Source organism: Mus musculus, chromosome 17 (assembly GCF_000001635.26).
Source record: "Mus musculus strain C57BL/6J chromosome 17, GRCm38.p6 C57BL/6J".
Lineage (NCBI taxonomy): Eukaryota > Metazoa > Chordata > Mammalia > Rodentia > Muridae > Mus > Mus musculus.
The window spans coordinates 57,466,436-57,492,752 of NC_000083.6; the positions used below are offsets into that span (position 1 = coordinate 57,466,436).

At 39.1% G+C, this 26,317-nt stretch overlaps 1 protein-coding gene across 4 annotated transcripts in view; it reads left to right on the top strand.

Annotated features, from left to right (window-relative positions):
* The window catches only part of Adgre1 (adhesion G protein-coupled receptor E1), a 124,949-nt gene extending 107,855 nt beyond the window's left edge, over positions 1-17,094 (top strand). For 2 of the 4 annotated variants that reach the window (NM_010130.4, NM_001355723.1), the window contains exons 19-22: positions 9,394-9,485; positions 12,337-12,505; positions 14,485-14,589; positions 16,680-17,094. In NM_010130.4, the coding sequence (NP_034260.1) occupies positions 9,394-9,485; positions 12,337-12,505; positions 14,485-14,589; positions 16,680-16,685 (372 nt within the window). In that variant the 3' untranslated portion in view covers positions 16,686-17,094. The remainder of the gene's footprint in view (positions 1-9,393; positions 9,486-12,336; positions 12,506-14,484; positions 14,590-16,679) is intronic. The other 2 variants (NM_001355722.1, XM_006523602.2) reach the window with 2 other exon arrangements.
* Positions 17,095-26,317: the final 9,223 nt, after the last annotated feature.

Consider the following 26,317-nt stretch of genomic DNA (forward strand, 5'->3'; position numbering starts at 1 on the left):
TCTCATGATGGTAATAGAGGACTTTCAGAAGGACATAAATAACTCCCTTAAAGAAATACGAGAGAACACAGATAAACAGGTAGAAGATCTTAAAGAGAAAACACAAAAATTCCTTAAGGAATTACAGGAAAACACAACCAAACAGGTGAAGGAACTGAACAAAACCATCCAGAATCTAAAAATGGAAATAGAAACAATAAAGAAATCACAAAGGGAGACAACCCTGGAGATAGAAACCCTAGGAAAGAGATCAGGAGTTATAGATGCAAGCACCACCAACATTGACACAACAGCTAAAGAAAATGCAAAATTCAAAAAGCTCCTAATCCAAAACATCCAGGAAGTCCAGGACACAAAGAGAAGACCAAGCCTAAGGATAATAGGTATGGAAGAGAGTGAAGATTCCCAGCACAAAGGGCTAATAAATATCTTCAGCAAAATTATAGAAGAAAACTTCCCTAACTTAAAGAAAGTGATGCCCATGAACATACAAGAAGAATAGAGCACTCCAAATAGATTGAACCATAAAAAATTCCTCCTATCAAATAATAGTCAAACCACCAAATGCACAAAAAAGAAAGAATATTAAAAGCGGTAAGGGAAAAAGGCCAAGTAACATATAAACTCAGACCTATCAGAATTACACCAGATTTCTCACCAGAGACTATGAAAGCTAGAAGATCCTGGGTAGATGTCATACAGACCCTAAGAGAACACAAATGCCAGCACAGACTACTATACCCAGCAAAACTCTCAATACTGTACATGGAGAAAACAAGATATTCCATGACAAAACCAATTTTATATAATATTTTTACACAAATCCAGTCCTACAAAGGATAATAGATGGAAAACACCAGCACAAGAAGGGGAACTATACCCTAGAAATGACAGAAAGTAATCTTTTTCAACAAACCCAAAAGGAGATAACCACACAAACATAAAATAACAGGAAGCAATGATCACTACTCCTTAATATATCGTAACATCAATGGATTTAATTCCCCAATGAAAAGAGAAAGACTAGAAGACTGGATATGTAAATAGGACACAGCATTTTGTTGCATATAAGAAAAGAATCTCAGTGTTAAAGACAAACAATACCTCAGAGTAAAAGACCTGGAAAACAATTTTCCAAGCAATGGTCTCAAAAAACAAGCTAGAATAGCCATTATAATAGCGGATAAAATCGACTTTCAACCAAAAGTCATCAAAAAAGATAAGGAAGGACAGTTCACACACATCAAAGAAAAAATCTACCAAGAACTCTCAATTCTGAACATCTATGCTCCAAATGCAAGGGCACCCACATTTGTAAAAGAAACTTTACTAAATCTCAAAGCACACATTGCACCTCACACACTAATAGTGGGAGACTTCAACATGCCACTCTTATCAATGGATAGATCATGGAAACACAAACTAAACAGAGAAGCTAACATTATTTATGAACCAAATGGATTTAACAGATATCTATAGAACATTTCATTCTAAATCAAAAGAATATACCTTCTTCTCAGCACCTCATGGTACCTTTCCAAAATTGACCGTATAATCTGTCACAAAACAGACCTCAACAGATATAGGAAGATTGAAATAATCCCATGCATCCTATCAAATTACTACAGATCAAGGCTGGTCTTCAGTAGCAATAAAAACACAGAAATCCCACATACATATCGAAGCTGAACAACACTCTACTCAATGATAATTTGGTCAAGGAAGAAATAGAGAAAGAAATCAAAGACTTTTTAGAATTTAATGAAAATGAAGGTACAACTTACCCAAACTTATAGGACACAATGAAAGCAGTGCTAAGAGGAAAACTCATAGCTCTGAGTGCCTCCAAAAAGAAAGTGGGGAGAGCATACACTAGCAGCTTGACAGCACACCTGAAAGCTTTAGAACAAAAAGAAGAAAATACAACCAAGAGGAGTAGACAGGAGGAAATAATTGAACTCAGGGCCAAAATCAACCAAGAAGAAACAAAAAGAACTACACAAAGAATCAACAAAACCAGGAGTTGGTTCTTTGAGAAAATCAACAAAGTCAATAAACCCTTAGCCAGAGTAACCAGAGGGCACAGAGACAGTATCCAAATTAATAAAATCAGAAATGAAAAGGGAGACATAACAATGGAAACTGAGGAAATTTTAAAAAATCATCAGATCCTACTACAAAAGCCTATACTCAACCAAATTGGAAAATGTGGATGAAATGGACAATTTTCTAGACAGATACCAGGTGCCAAAGTTAAATCAGGATCATCTAAACCATCTAGAGTCCCACAACCCCTAAAGAAATAGAAGCAGTCATTAAAAGTCTCCCATAATCAGCATCCAAATGCTGACACCATTGCATACACTAGCAAGATTTTGCTGAAAGGACCCAGATATAGCTCTCTCTTGTGAGACTATGCCGGGGCCTAGCAAACACAGAAGTGGAAGATCACAGTCAGCTATTGGATGGGTCACACGGCCCCCAATGGAGGAGCTAGAGAAATTGCCCAAGGAGCTAATGGGAACTGCAACCCTATAGGTAGAACAACAATATGAACTAACCAGTACCCCAGAGCTCTTGTCTCTAGCTGCATATGTATCAAAAGATGGCCTAGTTGGCCATCACTGCAAAGAGAGGCCCATTAGACACGCAAACTTTATATGCCCCAGTACAGGGGAACGCCAGGGCCAAAAAGGGGGAGTGGGTGGGTAGGGAATTGGGGGGGTGGGTATGGGGGACCTTTGGGATAGCATTGAAAATGTAAACGAGGAAAATACCTAATAAAAAAAATAAAAAAACCAAAAAACCAAAAACCAAACCAAACAAACAAAAAAGTCTCCCAACCAAAAAAAAAAAAAAGCCCAGGACCAGATGAGTTTAGTGCAGAGTTCTATCAGACCTTTAAGGAAGACCTTCAAACTATTCCACAAAAGAGAAACAGAAAGAACACTACCCAATTACTCTGATACAAAAAGCACACAAAGACCCAACAAAGAAAGAGAACTTCAGACCAATTTCATTTATGAATATTGATGGGAAAATGCTCAATTAAATTCTTGCCAACTGAATTCAAGAACACATCAAAATGATCACTCACCACAATCAAGTAGAGTTCATCTCAGGGTTGCCAGGATATTTCAATAGAAAGAAATCCATCAATGTAAACTACTACAAAAAAAAAAAAAAACCTCAAAGAAAAAAACCACATGATAATTTCATTGGATGCTGAAAAAACATTTGACAAAATTCAACATCCCTTCATGTTAAAAGTCTTGGAAAGATCAGGAATTCAAGGCCTATACCTAAACATAGTAAAAGCAACATACAGCAAACCAGTTGCCACCATCAAAATAAATGGAGAGAACCTTGAAGCAATCCCACTAAAATCAGGGACTAGACAATGCTATCCACTGTTTCCCTTTTGAAGGTCTAGCTAGAGCAATTAGACAACAAAAGTAGGTCAAAGGTATACAAACTGCCAAGAATTAAGTCAAAATATCACTATTTGCAGATAGTATACTTAAGTGACCCCAAAAATTCCACCAGAGAGCTCCTAAAGCTGATAAACAACTTCAGCAAGGTGGTCGGATATAACATTAACTCAAACAAATCAGTAGCCTTCCTGTCCTCAAAGGATTAACAAGCTGAGAAAGAAATGAGGGAAACTAAACCCTTCACAATAGTTACAAACAATATATAATATCTTTGTGTGACTCTAACCAAACAGATGAAAGATCTGTATGACAAGAACTTCAAGTCTCTGAAGAAAGAAATCAAAGAAGACCTCAGATGATGGAAAGATCTCCCATGCTCATGGATTGGCAGGATTAATATTGTAAAACTGGCCATCTTGTCTAGTGCAATCCCAGTCAACATTTCAATTCATAACTCTTCATAGTGTTAGAAAGAGCAATTCTCAAATTCATCTGGAATAATAATAATAAAAAACCCAGGGTAGTAAAAACTATTCTCAACAATAAAAGAACTTCTGGGGGAATCAGCATCCTGGACCTCAAGGTATACTACAGAGTAATAGTGATAAAAACTGCATGGTATTGGTACAGTGACAGGTAGATCTATGGAATGGAATTAAAGATCCTGAAATGAACCCACACACCTACAGTCACTTGATCTTTGACAAAGGAGCTAAAACCATCCAGTGGAAAAAAGATAGCATTTTCAACAAATGGTGCTGATTCAACTGGAGGTCAACATGTAGCAGAATGCAAATTGATCCATTATTATCTCCCTGTACAAACCTCTAGTCCAAGTGGATCAAGGTCCTTCATATAAAACCAGATACACTGAATCTAATAGAAGAGAAAGTGGGGAAACCTCTCAAACACATGGGTACAGGGAAAAATTCCTGAACAGAACACCAATGGCTTATGATCTAAGATCAAGAATTGACAAATGAGACCTCATAAAATTGCAAAGCTTCTATAAGTCAAAGGGCACTGTCAATAGGACAAAACTGGAACCAACACATTGGTAAAAGATCTTTACTAATTGTACATATGATAGAGAGCTACTATCCAATATATACAAAAAACTTAAGAACGTAGACTCCAGACATCCAAATATCCCTATGAATAAATGGGGAACAGAGCTAAACAAAGAATTCTCAACTGAGGAAAGATGAAAAGCTCAGAAACACCTAAAGAAATGTTCAACATCCTTGGTCATCGGGGAAATGCAAATCAAAACAACCCTGAGATTCCACCTCACACCAGTCAGAATGGCTAAGATCAAAAACTCAGGTGACAGCAGATGCTAGCGAGGATGTGGAGAAAGAGGAACCCCCCTCCATTGCTGGTGGGATTGCAAGCTGTTATAACCACTCTGGTAATAAGTCTTGTGGATCCTCAGAAAATTGGGCATAGTACTACCCAAGGATCCATCTATACCACTTCTGGGCATATACCCAGAAGATGTTCCAACATGTAATAAGGACACATGCTCCACCATGTTCATAGAAGCCATATGACTAATAGCCAGAAGCCATAGTTAACCTAGATGTCCCTCAACAAATGAATGGATACAGAAAATGTGGTACATTTACACAGTGGAGTACTACTCAGCCATTAAAAACGACTTCATGAAATTTGTAGGCAAATGGATGAAACTTGAGAATATCATCTTGAGTGAGATAACTCAGTCATAAAGGAACAAACATGGTATGCAATCACTGATAAGTGGATATTAGCCCAAAAGTTCAGAATACCCAAGATTCCATTCACAGACCATATGAAAATTAAGAAGAAGGAAGACCAAAATGTAGATTCTTCAGTGCTTTTTAGAAGGGTGAACAAAATACTCAGAGGAGCAAATAAGGAGATAAAGTGTGAAGCAGAGCCCGAAGGAAAGGCCATCCAGAGAGTGCCCCACCTGGGGATCCATCCAATATACAGCCACCAATCCTGGATGTTACTGTGGATGCCAGGAAGTGCTTGCTGACAGGAGCCTGATATAGGTGACTCCTGAGAGGTTATGCCAGAGCCTGACAAATACAGAGGAGGAAGCTTGCAGTCAACTATTGGATTGAGCTTGGGGGTCCCCAATTGAGGAGATGGAGAAAGGACTGAGGGTGTTTGTGGCCCCATGGAGGGAGCAACAATGTCAATAGGCCAGATCCCTGCCCAGGCACTCCTGGGGACTGGACCACCAACCAAAGAATACACATGGAGTCACCTATGGTCCTGGCCACATATGTTGTAGAAGATGGACTTGTTGGACATCAGTGGGAGGAGAGGCCCTCGGTCCTGAGGGTGTTCAGTGCCCCAGTGTAGGGGAATGCTGGGGCTGTAGAATTGGAGTTGGTGGGTGGGGGAGAACCCTCATAGAGTCAGGTGGAGGGAGGATGCAATAGGGGGTTTCCTAAGGGGAGACCTGGAAAGGGAAAAATATTTGAAATATATATAAAGAAAATACCCAAGGGGGGAAAAAGAAAGAAAAAAAAGTAATGAAATGTGTAGCAGAGGATGACCTAGTTGGCCATCAATGGGAAAAGAGGCCCTTGGTCTTGTGAAGGTTCTATGCCCCAGTATAGGGGAATGCCAGGGCCGGAAGCAGGAGTGGGTGGGTTAGTGAGCAGGGGACGGGGGAGAGGACAGGGGATTTTTGGAGGGGAAATTAGGAAAGGGCATACCTTTTGAAATGTAAATGAAGAAAATATGTAATAAAAAATAAATTTAAAACAACAGAAACAAACCAAAAAACCAAAAAACCAAAAACCAAAACAAGAATAACAAAAAAGAATAAACTCATAGACTTAGTTTTGCTCTATGTGCAGACCCTGGGAATCTTTTTGTGTGGTTTTATAGTCCTGTATATAACAATAGAAGCATTTTAACTTCTGCCTTAATATTTCTATGTAAATAAATAGAATCATTTCCAAAAAAAAATTAAAATATTTTTATATTTTACATATCTTTTCTGTGAGGTGGGATTCAATTCCAACCAGGAAGTAATTGTTTACTTCCAAAAATATTCATGCCACTATTGCACTAGGAGGCATAGCTTGCCTGGCAGGTTAGTATTTTATTAATTTTACACAGGGTCCAGAGAGGTTAGACTGTTGATGGTCATTCTCTCCTGTCCAGCACAGAGGCTTCCAGAACTATGAATGTTAGCCAGCATGGAGGAAGTTGAAATGTTTATTTCACTTACTTCCAAATTTTCAGCACTATTTTTCCTCCTGAAAATCTTAGTTGCCAGGAGAAATAATACCCTTCCACCATACATTGGCTTTCCACTGGGGCAATTTTGCCTTTCAGGTGACTGATGCGAAAAATTTTTTTTGTTGTTGTTGTTCTCATAACAAGGAAGGAGGGTAACACTGTCATCTAATGCACAGTGTCCAAGAAGTTGTTCCACAAACTACCAGAAGAAAGCACTGTTTGTCCCACAATAGAGGTGATAGGACCTCAGATGTCAATATTAGCAACATGGAAAACCTAGGTTCTTGGTTTACATGAATCCGATTGTCTTAATTTCCTTCCCTGTTGCTGTCATAAAGTGCACTGTTGATTTCTCCCATTCATAGCACTCCTGGGTTGTCTGTTATTCTTTGTGTAGAGCTGAAGCCTCATGGTCTTTCCTTTTTCCACTTTGACATGTCCATTGCTACTGTTTTTGTCCAGCCTATGTTTCTTCAGTCATGTTGAGACTTCCTGTGTGTAACTACTGATGTTGTTAGGAAATATAATCTCACAGCAAAATCCCTCATAGTCCAGCTCCTAGAATATTTTTGTTCCCTCTTCTACAAATTTCCTCAAACCTTAAGTATAGGAATTATATTCTCAAGAAAGAGCATATCAATTGGTTATCCAGTAACAAGAGGTCATCCCTGAAAACACACATACATGTAATATTATATAGACTAAGCAGGTTGCATTTAGGAATATATATGTATATAATAACAATGAAAAAAGAGGCCATAGATATCAAAGAAAGCAAGGAGGGGTATATTGGAGGGTTTGGAAGAAGGACAAGGAAGGGGAATATGAGTATAATTATATTCTAATCTCTCCCTCCCTCTCAGTATCCTGACCAAAGCAATGTAAGGGAGAAAGCTTATGTGGCTCACAGTTCCCAGGTATATCCAGTTGTTGCAACTGGTAATAAGGACACATGCTCCACTATGTTCATAGCAGCCTTATTTATAATAGCCAGAAGCCAAAAAGAACCCAGATGTCCCTCAACAGAGGAATGGATACAGAAAATGTGGTACATTTACACAATGAAGTACTACTCAGCTATTAAAAAGAATGAATTTATGAAATTCCCAGGCAAATGGATGGACCTGGAGGGTATCATCCTGAGTGAGGTAACCCAATCACAAAAGAACTCAAATGGTATGTACTCACTGATAAGTGGATATTAACCCAGAAACTTAGAATACCCAAGTTACAAGTTGCAAAACACATGAATCTCAAGAAGAACGAAGACCAAAGTGTGGCCACTTTGCCCCTCCTTAGAATTGGGTACAAAACACCCATGGAAGGAGTTACAAAGTTTGGAGCTGAGATGAAAGAATGGACCACCTAGAGACTGACGCACCTGGGGATCCATCCCATAATCAGCCTCCAAATGCAGACACCATCGCATATGCCAGCAAGATTTTGCTGAAAGGACCCTGATATAGCTGTCTCTTTTGAGGCTATGCAGGTGCCTGGCAAACACAGAAGTGGATGCTCACAGTCAGCTATTGGATGGATCACAGGGCCCCCAATGGAGGAGCTAGAAAAAGTACCAAAGGAGCTAAAAGGGTCTGCAATCCTGTAGGTGGAACAACGATATGAACTAACCAGTACCCCCAGAGCTCGTGTCTCTAGCTGCATATGTAGTAGAAGATGGCCTAGTTGGCCATCATTCGGAAGAGAGGCCCCTTGGTTTTGCAAGCTTTATATGCCTCAGTACATGGGAACACCAGGGCCAAGAAGTGGGAGTGGGTGGGTAGGGAAGCAGGGCGGGGGGGGGGGGGAGGGTATAGGCGACTTTTGGGTAGCATTTGAAATGTAAATGAAGAAAATACCTAAGTAAAAAAAAAGCATAAAAAAAGAGAAGATAAGTCTAAAAGAGCTCAAAGCAGTCCATCATATTACATTCAAGAGCAATGATCAATGAATTTGTGCACTGTGCTCAGCTCACTGTCCCACTCTCTTAAGACTCTGTTTAGGGTATGGTACTACCCACAATGGCTGAGTCTTTCTACTAATCAAGATAATCAAGATAATCCCCCACATGAATACTCATAGACTAACCTTAAATTAGACAGTCCCTTACTGGTGTTCCTGGAGGCTTGCCTTCTAGGTGTTGACAATTAATACCAATCATCACACCACTTTGAGAAGGTTGAGGGAACACCTTTGAAGAGAAGGAACCATCTGTTCCGTGTCACAGTCTATGGCATCAACATTGGTTTCAGTTCTAACTGAAATGATGGGAAACAGCTGGCAGAAATAAAAATATTTACATGCAAACAACAAAGAACAATTTGTTGCAAGGTAGCTACAGTATAATAGCAGAGGTATGCATTTTCATCACTTACAATGTATACTCAGAAGCAGGCAGGGAATGTCAGTGATTAAGAAATGGGCTTTGAATGCTGTGGCATGAATTAGCAGGTTGGGAAACTACAAGTGGGGTGTCTTATGGGGGCCATCAGTGGTGATGCTGGCTTTCTGCTGTCCATCCTAAATTGGAAGAAGAGGCATCAGCTGGGTAACTGTTGGCTATGTTTCAAATCCAGGCTATTCAGACCTGACAAATCCAGGATTGCAACCAGGCATCCTACATCCAGGATAGGTTACTAGAGGCCATATTTTAATGTGTAGATCGTCATGGTCAGTCTATGTATCTTGTCTACACACCCTCTGCTTATCCTTACAGATAAACTCTGTCCTCCTTGCCTGGACACTGTGGGTTCTGAGGCAGAAGCTCTGCAGTGTCAGCTCAGAAGTCTCTAAACTCAAGGACACGAGGTACAGTCTCTTTCTCACCTTAACTCATTCCTTTCCTTCTTCTGACAAAGCTTTACCACTCTCTCAGCTTTCTCTATCATGTTCATTTCTCTATCATGTTCACATGCAGGTGTGTGCATGCCATGATACACATGCAGAGGTCAGAGGAATCCTAGGGTATCGGTTTCTACTCTCCTGTCTCCTCCTCCCATCTCACCTCAGGAGCACTGGTATTACAGATGTTCATGTTATACGCACATGGTTTATGTGGGTTCTCAGGACTTAAACTCAGGTCTTCACATTTGTGCATTAAGCAATTCAACCATTGAGCTACCTGCCAATCTGATCACTTTTTGAACATTCATTGCAGAGACATGATGAGGCTTGCATAGAATAGAAGAGTCCAGACATCAACTTCCCACTCCATCGATGTCCTTTATGACCTGTATGACATTATGTTGCTTATAGGACCTCTACAAAGCTCACTTTCTTTATTTGTAGAAAGGGGATATTAGTAGGGTTCACTTTAGGTAGCTAATAATGTATTGGTATAATTTCTGGGAACACTGAGCCTTTCATGGTTCACAAATATTGATACACTCAGTGTGAGCACCCACACACAAACATGGACACACACGCAAAAGGCACATACACATAGACATATGTACATATACATGCACACATATAAACATGGATATAAATATGCATGGGCACATATTCACACACACAAACAGAAACATATATGCACATGCACACATGTGCTCATGGACATAAGCGTACATGGACATGTATGCACACACATGAACTCACATACATACCTACAAATGCACACATACATATTGACACATACAAACACAGATATATGCACACATACATGCACACAATACATACACATGCCCACCCCATATGCTCAAGTACACACACATGCAAACACAACATGAACATGCACATACACATTCACACTCATGTACATATCTAACCACTCACATGTTCACACACAATATACATCCATACATGAAATCATAAATACACATCCATTCACAAAAATGCAGATAAGCACACATATACATGCACACATACATTCACATCACACATGTACACATACACCATACTCATATGCATGCACAAAAGACAAATATGCACATACAACACAAAAACATATAAGAAGGCTCATAATGTTTTAAAATGTTTGTCTATTTTGAGACAGATTTCCCTCCTGTAGGACAAGCAGGTATGAAATCCATGATTCTTCAGTGCTGTGATTATTCAGTGTGCCATATGGCCTGGCTTAGAATCTCTTTCTGTGGCTGGGGAGTCATACAGGACAGTGTGATGCATAGAGAGGGTGAGGGTCTCATAAATGTCATAAAATTAGTGATTGAATAAATCATTCACTAACTGGCTCCAAGCCTGAACATTGATTGTCATTACTCACTTAATTCTTTTCTTCTTCTTTCTTCTTCTTTCTTCTTCTTCTTCTTCTTCTTCTTCTTCTTCTTCTTCTTCTTCTTCTTCTTCTTCTTCTTCTTCTTCTTCTTCTTCTTCTTCTTCTTCCTTCTTCTTCTTCTTCTTCTTCTTCTTCTTCTTCTTCTTCTTCTTCTTCTTCTTCTTCTTCTTCTTCCTTCTTCTTCTTCTTCTTCTCCTCCTCCTCCTCCTCCTCCTCCTCCTCCTCCTCCTCCTCCTCCTCCTCCTCCTCCTCCTTCTCTCCTTCTACTTCTCCTTCCCGTCCTCCTCCTCCTTCTTCCTCCTCCTCCCACTCCTCCTCCTTCTTCTTTCTTTTCCCTCTCCCTCTCTCTCTCCCTCTCCTCTTCCTCATACTTCTCATACTCCTCCTTCTCCATCATTATAACAAATGAATATTATTATTAATTATTTTAAAAATAGCCTTACATTGCCTATATGTTTCTGCCTTTCTTTTCCTTTCTCTTAGTTTATTTTTGATACCCAAATAAATTTAACCATGCAACAGCTTGCCTTTGTCTGGATTTTTATTTATTTATTATGAAGATTATAGGATTTATACATATTCTTTCAGCTACATCTGCCTCACTCCTTATTATGGTAATATAATATTCCACTGAATGGCCATGCTACATTTTCTTTATCCTACGTCTATGTTTTTATTCTATAGTATGTCCACTAACTGGTTTTAACCAAATCTGATCTAGTCTATATTTATCTATACTTATTCTATTCATTCATATTTTTATGAATATTAATTGTCTTCCATAGGAAGGGGGAGAGAGAATGATTGCTTTGCCTGCATACTGTTTCTTTTCATGTATGTGTCTATTTCATTTTTAAGATAATAAAATGACTAAGAACTATATAGTAGTGATGGTTGCATGATGTGTGAGTGTACTTAAAGCCACCGAATCACATTTTTTTTGTACTTAACGTGATGAATTTGCCTCAGTGAAAGGATCTCTCAGCATTTTATAACCATGGGTTTACCACTTACACAAGATCTAAGTGTCTGTTCATGAGCCTTTTCAGCCATTCATTGCTAAACCAAAAATTTATTCGACACACACATCCTCACATCTCTGAATACATGTGTATTTGTGGACACCAGCATTTTAATTGATTATAGGACTTGAGACAGCAAATTTTTCTTTGAGATTTTGGGTTTATTTTTATTTTTACAAGTTTAAAATTTGTTTTTGAAATACATAACTTAAAATTTGCTATGTCAGACACTTCCAAGTATACAAGAGTATTGGTGTTGTAGTAAACAAGAGCAGTGTCCAAGAGACAGCAGTTTTTCTCTGTCTTTATCATCCATGTGATGTCATCTTCAGACAGTGCCAGGTCTCCATGGAGACCATGCCAGCTCTCAAGACAATTCAATTTTGTAAACATTATCTTCTAGGTTGCTGACCTTCAAGGCCATTGCCCAGATTTTCATCTTGGGCTGCTCCTGGGTGCTGGGCATTTTCCAGATTGGCCCCTTGGCAAGCATCATGGCATACCTGTTCACCATTATCAACAGTCTGCAGGGGGCTTTCATCTTCCTCATTCACTGTCTGCTCAACCGTCAGGTATGCAGATGTTGCCTACTTGCATCAGCTTCTCTGAATAAAACTGCCTACTGCATGTGCTTGTAGCAGACCAACTCCCATATCTAGGACTGGTCTGTGTGTGTGTGCTTTGTATGTTTTATGCCTTTGTGAGTATATGTGTTTTTTTTGTGTTATGAATTATATGTGTGGATTCATACCTGTGCTCTTGGCTAGACACAAACATTGGAAATATTTCTCTGTCATGTTCTCCCATATCTCTAGTATTTTATTTAAATAAAATTGTTGTGCATATGTGTGTAATCTCTTTGTGGAGCAGTTTGACTGAGAAACAGTCAAATTGTGCATCCCCCACGTCTCCTCCTGGGCCTTCTGCATGTCTATAGTCTGTGGTCTGTAGCCTATTTGGCTAGCATGTGGTGTTTGTTAGATCTGTCTGAATTGCCTGTGTGTGTTATCTATCTGTTGTGCCACTGTCTAATAAAGGTATTACCCTATGTTTATTGAATAGCACAGAAAACACAGCATAGAAAAGGTACAAGAAATTATTTTCAGAAAAATTTGACAGAGTTTTACCAGGGAAGAAATCACTTTACTAGTCATAGCTGACCCAGAAGAACACCCTAAATTGCTGCAGATCTTATCAATCTGTTTCCACATGTTGCTTTCTACAGTTATGAGACATGTGTTTTGTTTCAGGTTGCCTTCAACTTGTTTGTTGCTCTCAGCAAATGACCATCCCCTCCCACACCCCACATACATTGTGCTGGGCCAGGGATATAGGAGGGCATATAATTAAATGGCTTAGATTAAAAAAAACTGATAACCTGAATAATTGAAGGAATAGTAAGATCGATTACATTGTTCTCTTAAAAAGAGGTTAGACTAGACACACTGAGCACATGCAGGATAGAAAGTTGAACACATTAATCTTAGATTATTTCAAGGTATATTATTAACTTGGTAGCAATGTTTAGAAAAAGTTCAGTGTTTTTGAAGGCAGATGGTATTTTCAGAAGAATGTATTACCTTTTCTATGCACATGAGTATAGTGCATGTAGAGGCTAGAAGAGAGTGCTGGATCGCCTAGAGCTGAAGTTGTGGGCGTTTGTGAGCCTCCTCCTGACATGTCTTTAGAACTGAGGTTGTGTCCTTCACATGAGTAAGGCAGACTCTTAAGGCACCAACTCTTCTCTCTATCTCTTCCATTCTGTATTTTGAGAGAGGATCTTTCACTGAGCTTGAAGTATAAATTGATCTATACTGATAGGCCATCAAGTCTCAGAAAGTGTTCTCCTACGTTCACCTTCCTAGAATTGGGATTTCTGTTGTGTGCAGCCATGTTGGTACCCACCAAACCCACCATCAAATTTTCCTTATTCTTGAGAATTTAGTACATACACACAATGAAATATGATCATACCTACTCCCATTCCTCTCCACCAGATTCTACATAGTCCTCTTAACATGGTACCCAACTAATGTTATGTTTCACGATTTAAAAACCGTACTAAGTCTAGTCAGTATTTTCCATATGTGATTGAATGTGGAGCTATCCATTGGAGCATATCCCCAGAAATGAATAATTCTTTCTCTGTCAGAAACTATTAACTTCCAATAATTCCTCAGTAAGGGGTGAAGACTAGACGTCTTCTAACCAATATATGCTAGAATTTGGTTGGCTTGATCTTGTACAGGTACCAACAGCTACCATGAGTTCATGAGTTTGATGACATGTCATGTCCAGGAGGAAGCACTTCACAGTATCCCTTATCTCTTCTAGCTCTTACATTTTTTTCTATCTTTTTTTTTCTATGATGTTCCTTGACCCTTTGTATGTTGGTTGAAGTAGGTCTTGTTTAGGGCTAAGCACCATACTGATTTTTTAAAAACGTGGGTGCTGGAGATCCAAACTTAAGAACTCATATTATATAGCAAACTTAGTGACTGGGCCATTTCCAAGCCTGGTTTACTTTGCTTTCATTTGTCTCCCCCTCTAGGTACGGGATGAATATAAGAAACTCCTCACCAGGAAGACTGACCTTAGCTCCCATTCCCAGACTTCTGGGATTTTACTGTCATCTATGCCATCCACTTCCAAGATGGTAAGGGACTATAAATTTCCTACTGGTACTAATTAGAAGGGGCATATAAGCTCAACAAAACCGAAAAATACCTTCTGTCAGTACTGCTGACTGCTAAGTGTGCTCACTGTGGGGATTGTAGGATGAGGATATTGGGGCCAGGATCTCAGGGTTTGCACCCTACATTTAACACTTTTTAAACTGGGCAACCTAAATAGGGTGACATCCACAGACGCAAAGAGAATACACATGCTAAGAATTTTATCCTCGTCAATGATCAATGAGGATCTCAGAGAGTTGTTATTACTGGTTCAAAGAATATGACAATTTATATCCCCAAGTTCTGTGACCAGATTAGTTGTTAAGTCACAGGTGAGTGGATTAGGCTAAGAAGGAGTCTTAGCTACTTTTTTTGTTGCCAGGACCCAACACCTAACAAAAGTAACATAAGAAGGAAGGGTTTATTTCGACACAGTTCAATGGTAGAGTCCATTATGGTGAAGAGATCAGCATCAGGAGCATGGGGCAACTGGTCACATGGCATCCACAATCAGGAAGCAGCAAATGAGTGCTGATGCTTGGCTCACTTTCTCCTTTTTATTTGATCTTGTCTCCTAGCTATTGGAATGATACTACAACAAAAAGAGTGGGTCTTCACATTTCAGTTAGCATAATGTAGATGATCACTCGCAGGCATGACCAGAGGCTTCTTTTTTTTTCCATTTTTATTAGGTATTTAGCTCATTTACATTTCCAATGCTATACCAAAAGTCCCCCATACCCACTCCCCCCACTCCCCTACCCCCCCACTCCCCCTTTTTGGCCCTGGCGTTCCTCTGTACTGGGGCATATAAAGTTTGCAAGTCCAATGGGCCTCTCTTTGCAGTGATGGCTGACTAGGCCATCTTTTGATACATTCCAGAATCTTTCAAGTTGACAGTAAATATTAACCATGAGAGATGAGGTTTTATTTTTCCATAAACTAAAGAAAATGAAATAAAATTTCAGAAACATGGTTAGAACTTGAAATCATTGTGTTAAGTGAAATAACCCAGACACAGAAGTTTAAATATCACATATTGTCTGTCATATGTAGAATTCATGTTGGTAAGTGACATGAAATAGAAGTGTAGCCATTTGGGAGGGGAAAAAGGATCAATAAGAATAGAAAGAATTGAATAGAGGATAACATGATAAATATTATCAATGTACATGATGTATGTGCATAAAACCACTACAGAGAAACACATCATTTTGTTCAATATACTAGTAAATAAAAAACAAATAGCATATACATGTTTATATATATTCTGTGATTATTATATATCACATAATGTACATATAATATTTATTTAATTTAGTCAATGATTTTTGTATCAAATTTTACTTTAACATAACTTCATGCTGTGACCTCACTATTCACTTAGTGCATACCAAATACTTGGTCAACTGGGTCTGTCTTAATTTCAGTTCCTTTGACTATACCTTGACAAAAGCAACTTAGTAGAAAAAGAGTTTATTTTATCTCAAAGTTACAGAAAAACAATTCATCATCAGGGAAGTCACTACAGTAAGATATTGACAGAATTGCCACATTACATTCACACTCAGCAGCAGAGAGCAACAAATTAGAGCATGTATGCAGTGCTCAGCACATTGCCCATTCTTACACAGTTCAGAATCATATTTCTAGGAATTGGTGCCACCCATGGTGGCTGGGTATTTCTATATCAGTCAGTATAAAAGATAAATCTATTGGTCAGTCTGGTCTGATAATCCCAAACTGAGACTCTCAGGTGATTCTAGATTGTGTCTAGTTGACAGTTACAATTAATCATTACGTTTGTTATATTCTTTGTTGCTGAACCCCTGATAAATGGACCATGATCCAGAAAATCACCTCGCCCAAAGATGTTCACACAAGTAACTAGTTAAATTCAGTGAATCACAAAGTAGGGCAATTGTGTTTAGCATTTCAATGTTTATGCTTATAGCCTGATTCTATATTGATATCCATTTACATGTGAGACAGTTGTCCCCACAGATAGGACTGGATAATTTTTAGATCAATTTTGCTTCTAACTGAGGTCATTCCCTTTTGTCTTTTTCAGGGTTAACATCCTTTCTTGCTTTTAAATATATTATGGAACAATGTCTGAAGATTGTAAGTGCTTTAAGGATCATACTTTTAATAACTATCTAGCTTATGGAAATTTAGGGTATCATGAGTTGATGGCAGTTTTGTTTTTAGCTCAAAACATGGATAGATGGAACCAAACTCCAGGAGTTTCATGCACCAAGGAGAAACACAGGATATCTACCCAAATAAGTTTGTCTTTTGTGCCTTACAACTATGAAGCTCCACATGTTTTGAAAAGAGCACGTCCTATTTCAACGGTACAAGAGATTACCATTTTTGTGTTTCCTATGCACTTTCTTGTGGTGTTCCAGAAATTCTCATTTAATACCCATCAAGCAGTAAACACAGACTAACTCTTAATAAATTATTTGTTCTCTCTCTGAATGACTTATTTATCTTTTATTTATTCATTTACAATTTTAGACATATATGCATTGGTTATATCCACCCCAATTTTCCCACTTCCCGGAAAAAACATCTTCACATTCTATTTCTCTTGTAAATCAGTGGGCCCACTTATTGCTTCTGATTACTGGGATGTGAACTGATTTTGTGAATGAATGTTGCAGCTTGATCATGTGCAGAAATGATAGCTACAGTGAGTACAAGGACATGGGTCTATGCCATGTCCAGAAGACATCATGGCATCTCTCTCCTCCCCACCTCCAGCTCATACATTCTACATTCTCTTTCATAATGTTCCCTGAATTGGGAGTTCCATATAATTGTCTTACTTAGTACCAAGCATTAACTAATCATTTATTTTCAGTCCTTGAAAAGTTATGAGTCTTTGGATCTTTGTAATTTAAAAGAAATGACCAGTAAAACCAAAATGGGAATACCAAGCAAGCAACATCACACAAAGGGTGCAGCAAATGTACAAACACCAAAACCCACATATATTGTGTTTTTTATTAATCACTCCATTTGTTTACATCTCAAATGACATCCTACTCCCTGGTTACCCCTCCACACTCCCCCCCACTCCACATCTGCCCTCTCACCCCTATTCTTTGCCTCTATGAGGTTGCTCACCCACCCTCTGCTGCCCCACAACTCCAGCTTCCCCTTACACTGGGGCATCAAGCCACCACAGGACCAAGGCATCAAGGTCATCCTCTGAGATATATATATATATCTATCTAGCTTGAATGCCTCCCTGTACACTTCTTGATTGGGGGCCTAGTCCCTGGGAGCACTGGGTGGTCTGGCCAGCCGACATTGTTTTTCCTATGGGGTTGCAATCCCAATCTGCTCCTCCAGGCCGTCCACAAGCTCCCCCACTGGGGTCATAGGTTCAGTCTATCATCATCAAGGCAAGAGCATATCAATGTCCAGACAGGCATGGTATAGGAGGAGCTGAGAGTTCTATACCTGCATATGAAGGCTGCTAGGAGAAGACTGACTCCCAAGAAGCTAGGAAAAGGGTATTTAAGCCCACACCATAGTGACATACCTACTCCAAAAGGCTAGATCCCCTGATAGTGCCATTTCTTAGGCTAAGCATATACAAACTATCAAATTCCACTCCCTGGACCCATAGGCTTTTACTTTCTTTCTGTCTTTTTTTTTTTTAAAGAAGGAAACAAACTTATTATGGCTCATAAATCAAGGTAGAATCCATCATAGTAGATTAGAAGCAAATAAGAGGAGATTGAGACAACAGATACATTGAATTCTCAGTCAGGAAACAAGAAGAGATGAATATGTATGCTTATCTTAGTTGTTCCTTTTTGTATAGTCTAGGATCCAAGCACTGAGAATGGTGCTGTGTAGAGTGAGTATATCTTCCCACTTCAATAATCTAATCACAATCAAGTTGACACCTGAGATGAACAATCAAAATCTACCCCATGACAAATTCATACTGAAAACCATCACTTGTAATTGTAACCTTCTACTCATCCCCACCAAAGTCTCTTAGTCATTTTATAATGCAAAAATAATATGCACCATCAAGAGTCTATGCAATCTTTAGAAATTCTAATAGTTTACAATTCCGAAGTCTATCTCATCTGAAACTAAAGACAAATTTTTAACCAAAAGCTTCTGTAAAATTAAAAGGTAGTTATATAATTGCAATATTCAGTGTAACAAAATACTCTCATTCCAGAGTGGAAGAATAGAATCAGGGGATAGTAATGGATAAATGGAGCAAAATCTAGCACAGAAAATACTAAATAATAAAGCACCATGTACAGAATCAGAACTGTTAGGAAATTTGCTGGATGCCAATGGGTATAGTCAGCCCCACGCCTCTAGCTGTCTCCAACAGCATCCATGGCCTCTTTCTTAGATTAACTTTATTCCAATTTTGTAGCATCCCTGACAGCCATGGCATTGTCTTTGAGTCTCCAGTCTTTTTACAATCCCCTTTAAACTTCCCTTTACACCTTCACAGAATGGCCTAATTGGCGTTCCTGCAGGATCCAACCCTGCCACACACAGCCTGGATTCACTTATTCTCTGAAACAATTTCAGCAAATCTAGGACCACTTGGTCAACACTATCAAGTTCTATTTCAAGCTAGAGATCTAACCTGACCCTCTTAGACTGATACATCTTCTGTGGGCATTTTTCCTGTTGTCCTAGTATGGTGCAGGAGGCTTCAGATTGCTTTAATAATTAGAGCTGCTTTGACAGAACTAGATTGAATGTTTTTCTTTCTTGATATTTCTCTTTCAAACAACTTAGTTAATTTTCTTTAGACTTAGATTCTCTCAAATTCTTAGGGTAGGCAAAAGAAAACCATATTCTTGAAAAAAAAACCATAAAAAAGTTTTCTCCTTAGTTTCTGTGCACCTCTGAAATCTCTTGAGTAAGATAAAAAAATGTTCACATTTCCCAAAGCATACTTATTTTCCAAGCAACTTGTTTTTAAAAATCTTTAAGAAATAGATAAGTAAAGCCAAACCAAAGCACCAGGATATTAAGTTTCAATAATGATAATAGAAAAAGAAAAATACATTTTTTTCAAAAGCCCACATCCTTTTCTTTTTTTAACATTTAATGAATCATTTTTTTATAAAAAGTAATAGGAGTTTAATCAAAACTAAAGAAGTAGGCAAGAAAGGAAAGGATAGCCATTTTCAAGAATGCACATCTTGTAACTTTGAATATTATAGTTATGGAGTCCTTGCTGAAAAAGCCAGAGATAAACTGATGCAGAGCTCTAGGAGAAGGCATTCCATAAAGAACAAAAAGGTTGGTACAAACTGATGTGGAGGAAACTTTTATCACAGATGAATCAGTAAATGAAAACAAATCAGAAAGAGTCAGGGGTGTAGTTAGGTTATAAAGCAACCAGAAAGGTGGAGTATATAGATCCCATACACACTTCCACACTGATACTTTGTGGAAAAGAGATTCTAATGAGAGAGAGGGGAGAGAGAGAGAGAGAGAGAGAGAGAGAGAGAGAGAGAGAGAGAGAGAGAGAGAGAGAGAGAGAGAGAGAAGAAGAAGAAGAAGAAGGAGGAGGAGGAGGAGGAGGAAGAAGAGGAGGAGGAGGAGGTGGTGGTAGTGGTGGTGGTGTCACCGCCACTGCTGCTGCAGCCACAGTGGCCAGCAGCAGCAGCAGCATAAGTGGGTTACATATACAAAAGTACTGGAATATTCCAAATGAAATGGTTGGGATTTTTTGTTCAAATAATCTCAAAAAATGAGGTGAGAAATAGACTAAGGATATATTTTGTAGCTAGCATTCATGGTGAATTTGTATGATTCTTATAGAATTAAATTTTTATTAGATATTATCTTTATTTATATTTCAAATGTTATCCCCTTTCCTGGTTTCCCCTCTGAAAACCATCTATCCCCTCCCTCCTCCTCCTGCTTACCAACCCACCCATTTCTGCTTCCTGGCCCTGGCATTCCCCTATATTTGGGCATAGAACCTTCACAGGACCAAGGGCCTCTCCTCTGATTGATGACTGACTAAGCCATCCTCTGCTACATATGCAGCTAGAGCCATGAGTACCACCATGTATTTTCTTTGGTTGGTGGTTTAGTCCCAGGGAGCTCTGGGGGTACTGGTTATTTCATATTGTTGTTCCTCCTATGGGGCTGCAAACCCATTAAGCACCTTGGGTACTTTCTCTAGCTTCTTCATTGGGGACCCTGTGCTCAGTCCAATGGATGGCTGTGAGATTCCACTTCTATATTTGTCAGGCACTGGCAGAGCTTCTCAGAAGACTGCTATATCAGGCTCTTGTCAGTAAAATCTTGTTGGCACCCACAATAGTGTCTTGGTTTGATGGTTGTGTATGAAATGGATCCTCAGGTGGGGCAGTTTCTGGATGGTCATTCCTTCAGTCTCTGATCTGAACTTTGTTTCTGTTACTCCTTCTGTGGGTATTTTGTTCCCCCTTCTAAGAAAGATCAACATATTCACACTTTGGTCTTCCTTGCTCTTGAGTTTCATGTAACCTAATTCCAATTCTCCTCAAACTATTCCACAAAATAGAAACAGAAGGTACAGTATCCAATTCATTTTATGAAGCCACAATTACTCTGATACCTAAAACACACAAGACCCAGCAAAGATAGAGAACTTCAGACCAATTTCCCTTATGAATATCGATGCAAAAGTACTCAATAAAATCCTCACAAACCGAATCCAAGAAAACATCAAAACGATCATCCAACATGACCAAGTAGGCTTCATCCCAGGAATGCAGGGATGGTTTAATATATGAAAATCCATCAACGTAATCCACTATATAAACAAACTCAAAGACAAAAACTACATGATCATCCCGTTAGATGCTGAGAAAGCATTTGACAAAATCCAACACCCCTTCATGAAAAAAGTCTTGGAAAGATCAGGAATTCAAGTTCCATACATAATCATAATAAAAGCAATCTACAGCAAACCAGTAGCCAACATCAAAGTAAATGGTGAAAAGCTAGAAGCAATCCCACTAAAATCAGGGACTAGACAAGGCTGCCCACTTTCTCCCTACCTATTCAATATAGTACTTGAAGTCCTAGCCAGAGCGATTAGACAACAAAAGGAGATCAAGGGGATACAAATTGGAAAGGAAGAAGTAAAAATATTATATTTGCAGATAATATGAGAGTGTATATTAGTGATCCTAAACATTCTACCTGAGAACTCCTAAACCTGATAAACAGCTTCAGTGAAGTAGCTGGACATAAAATTAATTCAATCAAATCAGCGGCCTTTCTCTACACAAAGGATAAACAGGTTGAGAAAGAAATTAGGGAAACAACACCCTTCACAATAGTCACAAATAACATAAAACACCTTGGTGTGACTCTAACTAAGGAAGAGAAAGATCTGTATGATTAAAAACTTCAAGTCTTTAAAGAAAGAAATCAAAGAAGATCTCAGAAGATGGAAAGATCTCCCATGCTCATGGATTGGCATGATCAATATAGTAAAAACGTCTGTCTTGCTGAAAGCAATCTATAGATTCAATGCAATCCCCATCAAAATCCAACTCAATTCTTCAACGAATTAGAAAGGGCAATTTGCAAATTCATCTGGAATAACAAAAAACCTAGGATAGCAAAAATCTCTTCTCAATGATAAAAGAACCTTTGGTGGAATCACCATGCCTGAGGTAAAGTTGTACTACAAAGCAATTGTGATAAAAACTACACAGTACTGGTACAACAACAGACAGGTAGATCAATGGAATAGAATTAAAGACCCAGAAGTGAACCCACACACCTATGGTCACATGACCTTTGACAAGAGAGCTAAAACCATCCAGTGGAAAAAAAACAGCATTTTCAATAAATAGTGCTGGCACAACTGTCGGTTGTCATGTAGAAGAATGCAAATTGATCCATTCCTATCTCCTTGTATAAACCTCAAGTCTAAATGGATCAAAGACCTCCTCATAAAACCAGAGGCACTGAAACTGATAGAGGAAAAGTAGGGGAAAGCCTCAAAGATATGGGGACAGCAGAAAAATTTCTGAACAGAACAGCAATGGCATGTGCTGTAAGATTGAGAGTTGACAAATGGGACCTCATAAAATTGCAAAGCTTCTGTTAGGCAAAAGACACTGTCAATAAGACAAAAAGGTCATCAACAGATTGGGAAAGGATTTTTATCAATCCTAAATCTGATAGGGAACTAATATCCAATAAATATAAAGAACTCACGAAGATGGACTCCAGAAAATCAAATAACCCTATTAAAAATGGGGCTCAAAGCTAAACAAAGAATTCTCAACTGAGGAATACCGAATGGCTGAGAAGCAACTGAAAAAAATGTTCAACATCCTTAATCATCAGGGAAATGCAAATCAAAACAACCCTGAGATTCCACCTCACACCAGTCAGAATGGCTAAGATCAAAAAATCATGTGACAGCAGATGCTGGCAAGGATGTGGAGAAAGAGGAACACTCCTCCATTGTTGGTGGGATTGCAAGCTTGTACAACCACTCTGGAAATCAGTCTGGTGGTTCCTCAGAAAATTGGACATAGTACTACCAGAAGCTCCAGCAATACCTCTCCTGGGTGTATACCCAGAAAATGTTCCAACTGGTAATAAGAACACATACTCTACTATGTTCATAGCAGCCTTATTTATAATAGCCAGAAGCTGGAAAGAACTCAGATGTCCCTCAACAGAGGAATGGATACAGAAAATGTGGTACATTTACACAATGGAGTACTACTCAGCTATTAAAAAACAATGAATTCGTACTCACTGATAAGTGAATATTAGCCCCAAACCTAGGATACCCAAGATATAAGATACAATTTGCTAAACACATGAAACTCAAGAAGAATGAAGACTGAAGTGTGGACACTATGCCCCTCCTTAGAATTGGGAACAAAACACCCATGGAAGGAGTTACAGAGACAAAGTTTGGAGCTGAGATGAAAGGATGGACCATGTAGAGACTGCCATATCCAGGGATCCACCCCATAATCAGCATGCAAACGCTGACACCATTGCATACACTAGCAAGATTTTATCGAAAGGACCCAGATGTAGCTGTCTCTTGTGAGACTATGCCGGGGCCTAGCAAACACAGAAGTGGATGCTCACAGTCAGGTAATGGATGGATCACAGGGCTCCCAATGGAGGAGCTAGAGAAAGTACCCAAGGAGCTAAAGGGATCTGCAACCCTATAGGTGGAACAACATTATGAACTAACCACTACCCCGGAGCTCTTGATTCTAGCTGCATATGTATCAAAAGATGGCCTGGTCGGCCATCACTGGAAAGAGAGGCCCATTGGACACGCAAACTTTATATGCCCCAGTACAGGGGAACGCCAGGGCCAAAAAGGGGGAGTGGGTGGGTAGGGGAGTGGGGGTGGGTGGGTATGGGGGACTTTTGGTATAGCATTGGAAATGTAAATGAGCTAAATACCTAATAAAAAATGGAAAAAACAACAACAATGAATTCACGAAATTCTTAGTCAAATGGATGCATCTGGAGGATATCATCCTGCGTGAGGTAACTTAGTCATCACAAAAGAACACACATGGTATGCACTCACTGATAAGTGGATATTAGCCCAGAAATTTAGAATGTCCAAGACACAATTTGCAAAACACATGAAACTCAAGACGCAGGAAGACCAAAGTGTGCATACTTCGTTCCTTCTTAAAATGGGGAACAAAATACCCATGGAAGAATTTACAGAGACAAAGTTCAGAGCTAAGGTGGAAGGAAAGACCATCCAGAGACTGCCCCACCCGGGGATCCATCCCATATAAAACAGCAAAACCCAGACACTATTGCATATGCCAATAAGATTTTGCTGACAGGACCTTGACATAGCTCTCTCTTGTGAATCTATGTCAATGCCTGGCACATATAGAAGTGGATGCTCACAGTCATTTATTGGATGAAACATAGGGCCCCTAATGAAGGAGCTAGAGAAAGTACCCAAGGAGCTAAAGGGGTCTTTAAACCTATAGGAGGAATAATGATATGAAATAACCAGTATCCCCCAGAGCTGTCTCTAGTTGCATATGTAGCAGAGGATGGCCTAGTTGGCCATCAGTGGGAGGAGAGGCCCTTGGTATTGTGAAGATCATATGCCCCAGTACAGGGCAATGGCCAGGGCCAGGAAGTGGGAGTGGGTGGATTGGGGAGCAGGGTGGGGGTGGTTATAGGGGGCTTGGGGATAGCATTTGAAATGTAAATGAAGAAAATATCTAATAAAAAATAAAAAAAAAAGATTACCTAGTACAGGAAAAAAAAAAAAAAAAAAAAGAATGGCTGTGGGAAACCACTATCCCTGACCTCAAGCTCTAGTACCGAGCAATGAATGGTGATAATACCTGTATGATATTGTTACAGGGTCACAAATATTGATCTTTGGAATTGAACTAAAGACCTAGAAATAAACCCACACACTTTATCACATTTGATCTTTGACAAAGAAGCCAAAAATACACAATGGAAAAAAGAAAGCATCTTTAATAAATGATGCTGGTCTAACTGGATGTCTGTATGTAGGACAATGAAAATAGACCCATATTTGTCACCTTGCACAATGCTAATCCAAGTGGAACAAGGACTTCAATATAAAACCAGATACACTGAATCTAATAGAAGAGAAAGTGGGAAAGAGCCTTGAACTCATTGGCACAGGAGGAAACTTTCTAAACAGAACTGCAGTAGCTCACACTCTAACATCAAGAATTGATAAATGGGATCTCATGAAACTGGAAAACTTCTGTAAGGCAGAAGACATAGTCAACAAGACAAATCAGCAACCTACAGATTGGGAAGAAATCTTCACTAACCCCACATCTGATATAAAGATATATAAAGAACTCAAGAAGCTAACCACTAAAATCTAAACGCGCCATCAAAAAATGGGGTATAGAACTAAACAGAAAATTCACAACAGAGGAATTTCAAATGGCTCAGGAGCACCTCAAGAAGTCTTCAAAGTCCTTATTGATCAGAGAAATGCAAATCAAAATGATCCTGAGATTCTATCTTACAACAATCAGAGTGGCTAAGATCAATACCTCAGGTGATAGCACATGTTTGAAAGGATGTGGAGAAAGAAACTTTCCTTCATTGCTGGTGGGACTGCAAACTGAAATATCACTCTGAAAGTCAATCTGGAGGCTCCTCAAAAAATTGGAAATAGATCTACCTGAAGACCCAGCAATACCACTCTTGGGTATATATCCAAAAGATGCCCCACTATGTCACAGGGGCACATGTTAATACTATGTCCATAGAGGCATTGTTTGTGATATCCAAATGCTGGAAACTATGCAGATATCCCACGAAAGAAGAATGCATATAGAAAATGAGAATCATTTACATAATGGAATACTCCTCAGCTATTAAAAAGGAGGACATTCTGCGTTTTGCAGGCAAATGATGGAACTAGAAAATATTATCCTGAGTGAGGTCACTCAGACCCAAAAGGACATGCATGATATGTCCTCACTAATAATTGGATATTAGCCAAAAGTACAGAATACCCAAGATACATTCCACAGAACTCAAAATGTTCAACAAGCTGAAGGGTCCAAGTGAGGATGCTTCAATCCCACTTTGGTGGGTAAATAAAACAATCATAATGGGTGAAAAAGGGAGGAACCTGTGAAGGAAAGTGGATGGGGAGGGGCAAGAGGGGAACATGAT